The sequence below is a fragment of the Vidua chalybeata genome, chromosome 16, assembly GCF_026979565.1.
Source record: "Vidua chalybeata isolate OUT-0048 chromosome 16, bVidCha1 merged haplotype, whole genome shotgun sequence".
In the NCBI taxonomy this organism is placed as follows: Eukaryota; Metazoa; Chordata; class Aves; order Passeriformes; family Viduidae; genus Vidua; species Vidua chalybeata.
The window spans coordinates 1181281-1193779 of NC_071545.1; the positions used below are offsets into that span (position 1 = coordinate 1181281).

Below are 12499 nucleotides of genomic sequence, written 5' to 3' on the forward strand. Positions count from 1 at the left end.
TAAGCTTTTGATGAGTATTTTGGCAGGCAGGGCAGGCTTCTCCAGCAGCTGGACAATCCTGTCCAAATGACCCAAGGCAGGTGAGGTAGTTAGAGCAACCAAAAAAGCCAAAAGGGAGGGCTGAAGCTACACCTGAGTCAGCTGAGCTGCCAAAAATCCACCACCTCCCTGCATACTAAGAAGCCTTGAACAGGATAAACAGCAGCTCCTCAAACCACCTGCCTAAGCAGAACTCCAAAATATCCATCCTTTCTTTAGGGCTGCAGCTTTGCTGCAAGATGGGAGCATTTTATCACGCTGTCTGGGAAGAGTTTGGCAAGCCACATTTTCAGAAACAGTTTAAATCGCTGGCATATGAGGACATCAGGAATGATCCTAACACTGCTTCTTCCTAGCTAGATCAGGAAGCACCACCACAGCTCTTTCTCCCCTCTGTGCTCACTCTTGGTATAGTTTGCATTTGCTCACAGCAGCCAGAACAGTCCCAGCTGCTCAAACAGCTGAGATCAGCGAGCCAGCTCTGCTGGAATGACTGAGACCTAGAAGCCAAGCAGAAAAGGAACAGGAGTCCAAGAGCAAAAAAAAGATTTCTGCAGCACCTTTAAGCACACTAAATACTTTTCACTGTACCCCATGCTGTGACAATTCACATAAAAATCCTTCTGCAACACAGCAAGCTCCAGACTGCCCAAGTTGGCTCTGCAGGGCACAACACTACTTGGTTTCCACCTCCTTCTCCTCCCTGGCCCTGCAGTCACCATGATTGGCTGCACACACCCCCTGCCCCATCAGTGCCTGGAGGCCAGTGCTCTGCTATCCCAGACACAAATGCTCCTCTTTTGCCCCAAAAGGAGATCCTGAAGTGATGTGCTCAGGACCTGCTGGCCCATCAGACAAGAGGAGTCCCAGGCACACCAGCACCACAAGCCTCCACCTGGAGCCCAAGAGCTCCTTGTGCCCCTGATGAGATCAGATCTGCTAACACAGGGTAGGGAGGAAGACAAGAGACCTGTGATCCTCACAGCAAACCCTGAGGCAATCATGCTGGAAAAAGGGGCTGGTTCTTGTTCAGAGCCAGCTCATCAGGGGCAGCAAGGATGTTTTACTGCAGATAATTTCAAGAAGAAGTTCCTGCTGAATATGAAAATCACGTGGCTCAGGACCCAGGCCAGTGGTCTGGAGTTGAAACTGCGGAAGGCATCAAGGTACTCAAGTCCTTTTCCTGGGGAGGGACCAGCCAGAAGTTCAGCCTGAAAACTGCACCAGGCTGTGCCATGAGGGGAAAAAAGAACTCCCAAGAAGGTCTGCTCGCTGTCTAGAAACTGTTTTTCCATGTTGCAACCTCTCCAGGGTCTACTTCAGAAAATTCAATTTTATCGCTACACTTGAGAAACAACAAAGAGTGTGTGGGAAAGCCAGGCTTCCCTGGCTTGGACACCCTTTTCATACCAAGTATTCTCTTAAGCACTGGCTATTCAGACCTGGGTAAGGGCTGCCAGGTTGCTGAGCCAGCCTCCTGCTCTCACAGCCAACGTGTACAAGTCCTCTCTGGAACCTCCTTCTTCAAGCTCCCCTTGGGCTCTTTAGTCCTCCACTCAGTGAGAACCTTCCACTAATTCTCAGCGTGAAGGTGCTCAAGGCCAGTTTACACCAATCTGTTCTTGTACAAATATCACACTGAACTTCAAACAGAGCTTTTCCCACGCTGGCACCTCTCTTCTCTGCTGGATTTATTCTTCCTGAGCTTCTGGTTTTTAGTGTCAAGAAGCTGCTTCTCTTGCCTCCAAGAGGATTTGTGTCAGCCTTCCTACAGCAGAAGTCTTGAAGTCTGATGATTCTAAGACAGTAGAAAGGAAAGCAAATAGCTGCAGCTAAGAAGCCACTATAGCACACAGCCCTGAATACATCCTCCAGACCACACCTGGAGTACTGCACCCAGCTCTGGGGCCTCCAACATGAGAGGGATGTGGACATCTTGTAACAGTCCAGAGGAGGCCATGAAAATGCCCCAAGAGCAGGAGCCCCTCTGCTCTGGAGGCAGGCTGGGAGAGCTGGGGATGCTCAGCTGGAGAAAAGACGGCTTCAGGGAGATTTCAGAGCCCTTTCCAGGGCCTAAAGGGGCTCCAGGAGAGCAGGAGAGGGTCTTTGGATAAGGGTATAAAATCACAGGGCACAAGGAATGGCTTCCCACTGCCAGAGGACATGGTTAGATGGGATATTGGGAAGGAATTGTTCCCTGGGAGGGTGGGGAGGCCCTGGCACAGGGTGCCCAGAGAAGCTGTGACTGTCCCTGGATCCCTGGAAGTGTCCAAGGCCAGGTTGGACAGAGCTTGGAGCAACCTAGGACAGTGGAAGGTGTCCCTGCCTGGACATGGCAAGGGGTTGAATGGGATGGGCTTTAAGGTTCCTTCCAACCCAAACCATTCCATAATTCTAAATCAGAGAACTCAGAAGCATTTCTGTGTTTCTCTGCTGAGACCACATCGGTTATGCTGTATTTATGCTAAGGCCATGCCAGAAGAAGTCAGCTTCTGCATACTGAAAATAACTGGAGGTGTTGGAAGTCCACCTTTGCAGCCACACAGGCATTTGTTATTCAAAACAAACAGTCCTCTTGCTTTGGTTAACCATTCAGAGTATAAATTTAGATACTTTCCTCTTCCACTTCAAGTTGTCATGAGTTATTTAAGAGACATGGTATCTGTATTCCTGTTAATACAGGAATAACACTGGATCATCACATGGGAGCCAACTACTTGGTGCTGAAAACAAACTGAGTTTTACTCCAAGCCACCTGGAGAAGACTGTTCAAGGATTCCAGTCATTTTCAAGAGGCACTTTCCCTGCGCTCATCTCCTGGGAACTTTCAGAAGGCCTGGAGAGACTTCCCTTGAGAATTACCCTTCCTCATCCTAGGCAGGCTTGCTCCTTAGGGCTGATTCGCTGCTTTTAAGTATTGACTGTTTGGGCAGACCAGGATTAAGGCATTACAACAGCACTTTAGAAAAGGCATTTGTTGCATAAGCAGAGGGCAGTCTTGAGGCAAAGGTGTGAGCTACACCTTGCTGTGCAAGTGAGCTCCATTCCCCAGCATTCAGCAGTGAATTGCCCTCTACAACTTCCTGAAAGGAGGTGGGAGTCAGGTGGGGATTGGTCTCTTCTCCCAGGTAACCAGTGACAGGGTGAGAAGAAGCAACCTCAAGTTGTGCTAAGGGAGGTTTAGATTGCATTTTGGGATAATTTCTTCACTGAAAGGGTGGTCAGGCATTGGCACAGGCTGGCAAGTGCACTGGTGGAATCACTATCCCTGGAGATGTTAAAAAAATCCAGATAGAATGTGGTGCTTGGAGACACAATTTAGCTGGGGCCTTGGCAGTGCTGGGTTCCTGGTTTGACTCGATGATCTCAGAGGGCTTTTTCTACCTTAGTGATCCCATGATTCTATAAAGCATTCCCATTAGAAGTCCCCCTGACTGGCTGATGAGGTTCACTGTCTCTCAGACTCACTCCTTGGGAGGTGTAGGCAGTGAGATGGATGAGGCAAACCTTGCTGATATCCAGGTGAGAGCTCCTCCAGCAATACTGATAAATACAGCTGAAGAAGGTCAAAAGCTTCACTTTGAGGAAGGAAGAGAAAATCAATCCCTTTCAAGCCTGTGGGCAGCCAGGTACATGATACTTTGGGGCACCCAAATGTAGTGTCCAGGGAGAACAGGTTGCAGGAATCACATGGAGGTGCTGTGCCAGTGCCTCACAGCTCCATGCAGGTTCCAGACAGACGTGTCTCTCTCCCCATCCAACTGGAGTGTTCTCATCACTGCTCATTTCAGCTTTGCCCTGTGCCCCAGTTTGCCCTGTGGCAGCAGCAGGTACAAGGGCTGGTGCATGGGCTCAGACTCTGAGGGTTGCAGCCCTGCCAAGACACAGCACTTGCTCTGAGGAGCTCCCAGGTCATACCAAGGGGAGTAACCACTGTGCACAGTGGCTGCACACGGGGCTAAAAGCTGCCAGGTGGTGTTCCTGGACACAGTAGCTGCTGCTTTCCATTCCCAGTTTGATCTGAGCATCTGACACAGCAAGGTCTTAGAAATAGCCTGACCAAAGCTGAGTTCTATGGTCACCAGAAAACCACACTGACCAGTTCTGGTCACCTCTAACTGGTGAGGGAAGCAACATGGCCTCAAGCCCACAGGTTCCGTGAGGAGGTTGTGGATTCCTGATCCCTGAGTGTTCAAGGCCAGGCTGGATGGGGCTTGGAGCACACTGGTCTAGTGGAGGGTGTCCCTGCAGATGGGAGGAGGGTTGGAATGAGATGAGCCTTAAGGTGCCTTCCAACACAAACTGTGATAATGTGATTGAGGTTCCAGATTTTTCTGAAATGTAGTAAAGGCTGAAAGAAAAGGAAATGTAGAAGCTGAAAGAAACTCGGACACAGGACTGAACATGTGAATGGGAGATCTGCACTCTCCCACTGCAGAACTCCAACTCTCCTTCCCTTACACTTTTCTGCAAGCACCAGGAAATTGGCCTCTGTTTCAAAGGAGCTGCCTCAAAGCATCCAGACCACCAGAGATGTGCACTAACATGAATAAACAGGACACGGGGGAGATCTCAACAGCACACCCCAGGTGAGCTGCTCCTATAACTACAGCACAAATGAATTTGCAGGAAGTCAGAGAAAGAGAACAACGTGGATTTTGCCAGTTAGCAAAGCAAAGGTCTACAGATACAAGGAGCAAAAAGCCAAGAGTGGTAAGAGCTTGAGTAGAAGTACATTTCCCAAAGGCTGGCAATCTCCCAGGATACTGGCCTGCTCAGGAGGCTGATACACAGCTTCTGTCTCCTAGTGTGTAACAGAGAAGGAATTTTCTCCAAAGCTTTCCAACTTGAAAACAATAAGGAAAATAAAGTAACTCATTTAACTTAGGTAAACCTTATCCTGGAGGGATCTTGCCATGTTACTAATAGGACAATAGCAGAACTGTCAGAAAGCACTATTAAACAGCAATTTTCCAGAGGACCACAAGATTTTTGCACTGTTGAGGATCTTGATGCTATTCTGGAGCAGGGCCCAAAGGAGAAACTCAAAATGTAACACTCTGCCTCATGTTTTGAGGAACACACATACTTTACGTTCCAATTGAGCTGCTATAGTTTCAAGTCTGCCTCAAACACGCAAGTAGGAGCCACCCTTATTTTTGGAACTGACTTGAAAGCAACACAGTGGAAGAACTCCACTGGAAAAGCCAGTGCCATATTTAAACAAATTTTTAAAACCTCAGAAAGTAGAGCTCCCACATTAAAGCTGAGGTAGATCTAGAATGAGAATTGCCTCATCCTCTCTAACTACCTCTCAGCCCTCCTCTAGAAATTAAGACTGAATATTGTCTGCACAGACCTTTTCTGTAGGAGTTTAGCAAAGTCTGCCATTCACTGCCTTCTCTCCCACCACTTCATAAGAACAGAATCCCAGGCAACATGACAACATTGAGTGTCTCTTGTCATCTACAGAGATCCTTTTGGTGGTCAGTGCATTCCTCTTCAGAGCTCTTTACTATGGCAGGAAAGACTTACACAGCCTAAAGTTAAAGCAAATGTGTCCCATCAAAGCCCCGAGAGCAGCACTTACCTGGGCTCCCCTGGAGTAGGATCTGAAAATAGTGCAAAATCTTCCTTGCCCTGAGGTGTCCCTAAAACACAGAAAAGTTACAGCTATGAGAAGTGGAGAACTGACTCCCATACTGCACACATTTCCTACTGGCCATAAAAAAATAAAATAAATATCAGGGTTGATCTTGTCAGATCTTTAGGACGTGCATGGTACCCGAAGTCCTCTGCATGATGGGTTCTTCTAGGGAAGAACTGGTGGGTACATCTCTACCTTTGGGTATAGGTTGTTACTGTCATTGTGCTTCCCATGGAGAAAGTACAAGCCCAAACTACTTGGCTGCAGCACTGCCTGATGATGTGTGAGGGTTTAAGTCATTTTACTCCCCTGGGCAAAGGATTTTCTGCCTAGTTCCCTTCAGTCCATAGGAGTTCAAAGTCAGAGTGAGTCTGCAGAGGTGTCCCAGCCATGGAGAACAGCCAACCTAAATACGACAGGAGAAGAAATTGCCTTGCACTAGGCTTCACCTGTTTTTCCAATATATTTTAACCAAAATAAAGGGAATTCTCTTTATACCCAGATCCCTGACAGACCTGGGCTATACACACTACAGAAAGCTGAGAATCAGGAGTGGGGTACAGTGTTTCTAGACCACTGTGACAATAAGGGGCTTTTCAGTCCCTAGAATTTGTCCTGTCTGGACAAGGTGCAACTAAGTTTGACAACACTGCCAGCATCTCTCAGTGCCCTTCTGGAACAAGACACCAGAGTCCAGCACTCTGATTTAACCAAGATATACTGAAATGTGTCAGGTTAATCAGAGACACATTATGGTGTTTCTCAAATCTATTCCCTGGGCCAGGATAAAAGACACTTTAATGACCTCTGAGAAGGCTGAGGAATCCCTCAGCCCCAGATTTGCAGCTCTAGAAAAAACATACTGACCTCACATGCAGAACAGTCATTTTTTCAGATCTAAAGCTTTGTAGGATCCTGGACATCAATCTAACAGCTGTGCTTACATGTCCTTCTCCTTTGACAATCAAATATTGAGTAAGTAGTGGTAAAAGATTACACTAAGGCATCATCAATCAGTGTTATCAGCTTTTCAGTTTCTGTGCTGTTCTCCAGCTCAAGAATTACATTATAAAAAGATGGTTTCAAGAGGGAAGCACTAAGTTACTACACACTTGGGGCTGTATGTTAAAATAGGTATCTTACAAGAGAGACAAGAATGCAAGTGGCACATAAAAACATGGAGGCTAGAAGAGATAAATTAGCGGCTTCTGTTCTTTTTTGTAAGAAAAATTAGGACATGCAGAGCTCTTCAGAGAGCAGGGGTGTAATTAAACCACCAAACTACACACTGCTAGAGTCAGTCACTGGGGCTGAGAACATGGAGTTCATTCCTATTTAACAATTCACACATGTTACTAATATTCCTGTTACTTGACCCAAGCATGTGTAAGGGCATATTTAACTCCATGTTTTAGGACCTGTGTCATTCCCTAATTCTGGATCTGTGTGAAAACCAGGGTAGGGACAGACTACCTATCCTGTCCTTCCCTTCCTCTTTCATCTCTGCAGACTGCTGTGTCAGCTTCTCAGCAAGTTAGACAAAGCTCAGCCAGAAGACTCCAGCTGTCCCTCTGGTGCTGACAGACAAGGCAGGGGTTACTCCTCCCATGTAGTGTTTTCCCATCTCTGTCCCAGGCTCTGGTCACTCCAGTCAGTCCTGCTCTCCACGGGTTCACCCTACCCTGACGTGGTGATGCCAGTTCACTGCTCGTTTTGTTTTCTACTCAGGGCATTGAGAAATATCCAGCTGCTGAGGGACCAAGGGTTTCACCTGTTTTATTCTTCTACTTTCCTTCTCTTGTTTCTATTTCTCATCCTTGGATATCAGGAAAATCCAGCATTGCTTCCAAAACAAGACTAGTCCCTCAGTGATCAAGAGCAGTATGGGAACATAGAATGATGTTATAGTTTGGTTGGAAGGGATGTTATACATCAACCAGTTCCAACCCCATGCCATGGCCAGGGACACCTTCCACTATCCCAGGTTGCTCCAAGCCCCATCCAACCTGGCTTTGGACACTGCCAGGGATCCAGGGACAGCCACAGCTTCTCTGGGCACCCTGTGCCAGGGCCTGCCCACCCTCCCAGGGAACAATTCCTTCCCAATCTAACCCTGCCCTCTGGCACTGGGAAGCCATTGTCCTGTCCCTCCATCCCTTGTCCCCAGTCCCTCTCCAGCTCTCCTGGAGCCCCTTTAGGCCCTGCAAGGAGCTCTGAGGTGTCCCTGGTGCCTTCTCTTCTCCAGGTGAGGACCCCCAGCTCTCCCAGCCTGGCTCCAGAGCAGAGGGGCTCCAGCCCTTGGAGCATCTTCATGGCCTCCTCTGAACCTGTTCTAACATATCCATGTGTTTCTTGTGCCAGGAGCTCTGGACAACAGAACTACAGGAGGTGGGGTCTCAAGTGCAGAGTAATGGTGAAAATGGTCAGTTATGACAGACAATTACTGAATCCAGACTATTCCAGCAAAGAGCAGCATGGTGTTTGTGCTACTTGACTGACAGAAAGGAATCTTGTTTGCCAGAATAACTTTCGGGTAAGAACAGCCAGGAAGTCCCACCACACCCCCAAGGATTGTCCACGCTCTCCACAGCCCAGTACAGCGTCTCCCCAGCCCTGTGTCCCTGCTCACCTGGCCTGAGCTCCCAGGGTTTGGGTTAGAAAGGCTCGGAAACACTCACCAGAGCTCCAGCTTGACCCTTCTGCCGTCCAACAAGATAGTAGTGGTCTTGTAGTCAATTCCTGAAAGAAAAGCAATGAAAAGCTGAGCAAACCCTGAGAACATCTTCAGAGATGCACAAGAATCTTGCTCTACCCACATGGAGCTCTCATTTCATGTTTCCTAAATGGATGTTTTCTCCTCCTTGTTCTGCTGCCTCTTTGAGGAGAGCTACAGAGACCTGACAGGAACGGACTTCTGTCTTCTCCATGGCAAAGACTGCTCTGTGGAGCTCTAGCCCTCCTCTCTGAAAACACTGCTAACCTCTACATTGCTTCTAACTTCTTCATTGTGCTTTTAAACCTCTCAGAACTTGAGCTGTAGGAGAAGCTGGATGGGTCTTAGAGCAGCCTAGGAAGGTGTCCCTGACTGTGGCACAGGGGATGGAACAAGGTGAGCTTTAGGGCTCCTTCTAACCCAAGTCACTCCATGATTCTCTGAGATTCAGTGATTTGTAGCATTATCCTATATGGCAGTGAAAAATTAGACTTCGGGGGGGTGATCCACAGACAGAAACATTTAGATACATGTCTGCTACATCAGCCTGCAGTCCCAGCATTTTCAATCACCACTGCCTGCAGCCACAGGGCATTTTGGGAGATGTTACTGGAAGGCTGTCCAAAGATTGTCGTCTCTTCTTCTGAGCAGCTCTGGGGTGTGGATCACAGGGGGCCAGGTAAAGGCAGGACACACTCCTCCCTTGTGAAGGGCTGAGAAGCAGCACAGACATCTGCTTTTGCTTTTCACAGAGCTACAGCACTGGATCAGCAGAAACCCCCAAAACCACAACACCCAGCTGTGCTGGCATGCAACTCACTCACACAAGGGGTGTCCACTATCTTCAGATACATAAGACATTTGTTAAAACTGGGGGCCTGTCTCACAGTCAGACTGAAAAGTTTGAAAAAAAACCAAAAACTACTCCCTTTGCAAGCAACAGCCCCAAACCACACGGAACACAGAATTCTCTGCACCCCAGGCACAGGACAAGAGGCACAACTGCACCTCCCACCTCCTTCCCAAAGCCAAGGGGCACCAGGTGCCCAGGAAAAGCAGATTCTTGGCAAGCCCTTGTTAATAAGCTTCAAGTGTAGTGAGGTTGCATAAATAAAGCACAGAGCACCATTACTGCACACCCACTGAAGCATCAATTAATTTACAACTTTTTAATAAAGCAGAGTCACTTCACTCTAATTACATCAACTTTAGTTTTTCTTCTTGCCAACAGATATCAAACTTTGAATCTCTATTAAAACCCCACACTGTTGTGTTATGACCTGCATTTCCCTTTTCCTGCAAGGAGAACACTGCCCTGACAACCAAACAGACAAGTTTGTCAATAAAGCAAATGGATTTTTCTGAGTCATCCGCAGGAGTTCCCTGTTAGTGAAAAACAAATTAGATTTCAGCCTTCATAAGGTGCTATAAAAAGCAATAAAGATAATTATCTTAAATTCCAATTATTTCCAGTGCTTTATCACAGAAAATAGGCAGTTTACATTTTATCTTCCTCCAGAGACAAGTGAATGATCTGTATTTATTTCCAGGCAGACATACATCTCCCTCATCCCCAGGGATGGTGAGGAATAGTGGGAGTAAGGCTGCTCTGCTACCAGAAGGGAGCATCCAGACATCTTCCCCTGCCAGTTCCTGAACCAGTATCTGATGGGCTGTTAGGGAATGGGCTAATTAAGCCCATTGCTCTGTTTCAGATGCAAAATCTCCAGAGCCTCTGGCCCCTCCTTAAGCACAAGAGCTCCGGGTCAGCAGTGAGTGCCGATCACCCCCAGTGCCAGCAGAGCACGGGTGGAGCAGCTGCATGAACGCACCCCCGGAGCGGGGACAGGGACAGTTTTCAGGGCACAGAGGCCACATACTTCCAAAAATGCCACTGCTGAGCTGAAACAAATTGCTTGACTACAGCTTTTAAAACTGAGAGAGGTTCAGCTTAACTGGGAAGAGAAGGAAACTTGTTAATGGAAATGTCAAATATGCAGATGTCTTCATTATGCTCCTTGCCCACTAACTGCCCAGCCTACATCCCCAGAGGAACATGGGCTCCCTGTCCTCAAAACTCATGACTTGGTCACCAGAGAAATGCTTTAAATAATCCATGTTCATCTGAAACGACACCGCACACTTTAATCCAGAGGGACACCAGTCTTTGAGCATTACATACACTGGCCCAAGGAGGTCACACACACTCCAGTTAAAAGCAATCTGATATCTGGTAATGGGCTGAGGAAAGTGCTGCACATTTTAATGTGCAAACACCCAAACTGAGACTAGGACTGAATTTACAAAAGGTTTTGGAGCAAACTCTGCCTACAAGCTCATTAATGGAAGACAAAAACCTGCACAACTGCAATGTTTTGGAGAAAGTTTCAGCTTCCCTTTTCCATAAACGCTCAGTGCATCAGGACAGTTCAAAGGCACTCCCTGGATCTGGCCTGTTATTTTAGCTGGTTGGCACTGAGGAGGCTGCAGTTCACAAGCACAGCTTTCCCATGGCTTACTGGTGAGACAAAATCTTCATCAATTTCGAGGTGCCCTCAAAATCATGGGACTCACCATGGTGGTGAACACCAGTACTGGCCCCTTATATTTCAGTCCCAGTAACACACAGCCATGTTCTGAGCAGCAGCCCAAGGCACTCACCCATTTACAGCTCACAGGGAAGCTGAGCAGCCAAGCTCTATTTCCCAGACCTAGCCTAGAGTTCAAGCTCAGCCTTAGCTCCCCTCTGTCTCCAGGGACCTGGGGACAGAGGGTCACAGCAGCCACTAGATGCCACCTCTGCAATGAGGCTGCTGGCAATGTGGCAGTGCATGGCCATGGCCATACCAGGGCTGCTCCTCCACCTTTACATTTCAGGCAGTTCAGACACAAGCTAAGGGAAGTTTTTAGAACTTCCTTTCTGCAGGTGACAGGGTTTCCCCAACCTGAGCATCACCTCTGCTCACAGCCAAGCACAGCTTATTTTGGGACAGACACTGCTCTGCCTGAGTGGCTCTGATCCCATGTCCCTGACAGGCAGGGACCAACCCCACCACGGGGTGCTCCTGCAGCCAATCCCCTCCTGCAGCACACACAGCCCAGAGAACTGGCCCTGCCCAGCCCTGCAGCAGCAGTGCTGGGGAGAAAGAAAACACTCTTGTTTAAAGCCTATTTTATATCAACTGATCTCTTTCTGGACCAATATTACCATGATGCAACAAAGCAAATGAGGCTCAGAGAACAAGTCTGGGCTGTTCTCTGGGATTTAGCATTCAGGCCAACTCCTGAGATATTTTTCCAGCCCTGCTTTAGACTCCTGCTTACACTGATGCCATCCCAGCCCCATTCCCAGAGCAGAGAGCCAACCTGGCACAGAGGGATCTGCTATACCAAGCCTGATGTCAGACACCTGATTCTCCTCCACAGAGCTGGGTTTCATGCTCCTGGGCAAGGCTCCGGGGAATCCCAAACTTTTCTTTCTTTCTTTTGCCAGTTGCTATAAGGAAAACCTAAGAAAGCATTTTCCCATGGGAATGTGTTATAGGAAACTCTGATCTCTTCCAAATTACTCATGCCAAGCACAACACACTTCGCATCAGTATCACCTGAAAACTCCACACCCAACTTGAGCTTACACCCAAACCATGACACTTGATGTGACTAGGAAAGGTAAAATCCCTCCAAGAAAAATGGGAACTTTTCCCCAGCACTTGATACTACTTTGTATCAGGCTCTTTCCTCTCCCCCGGGAATTAATGGACACAGGTGTATGTCCAGTCTGTCAAGCTTCTGCTCTGCACCTGCATGAGCAGCAAAAATGCAAAGGAGGAGGCAGCAGCCAAGCAGGTACATGGATCTGGAAGTCACACTGGAAAAGGGAGAAACACAAGGGAGATGTGCATTTCATGCTCTCCCTTTAAACAGGTTGATCTCTTAGGAAAATTGTTTTAAATAGCTCAAGAGAATAAAGCTCCATAAATATTTACTACTGAAACACAGTGGCCTCTGGGTTTTGTGTGGGTCTTTGCTTCAGAGAAAAGGAGACAAGTTTGCAGTTGCACACTCACCAGGTAACTCTGCCCTAACACCTGGGTGGGGAC

At 47.8% G+C, this 12499-nt stretch overlaps 1 protein-coding gene across 2 annotated transcripts in view; it reads right to left on the reverse strand.

Annotated features, from left to right (window-relative positions):
• RAB40C (RAB40C, member RAS oncogene family) overlaps positions 1–12499 on the reverse strand; it is a 37653-nt gene that overhangs the window by 9895 nt on the left and 15259 nt on the right. For both annotated transcript variants that reach the window (XM_053957515.1, XM_053957514.1), the window contains 2 exons: positions 8365–8425; positions 5630–5690 (listed from right to left, as the gene is read on the reverse strand). In XM_053957515.1, coding sequence (XP_053813490.1) covers positions 5630–5690; positions 8365–8425 — 122 coding nt within the window. The remainder of the gene's footprint in view (positions 1–5629; positions 5691–8364; positions 8426–12499) is intronic.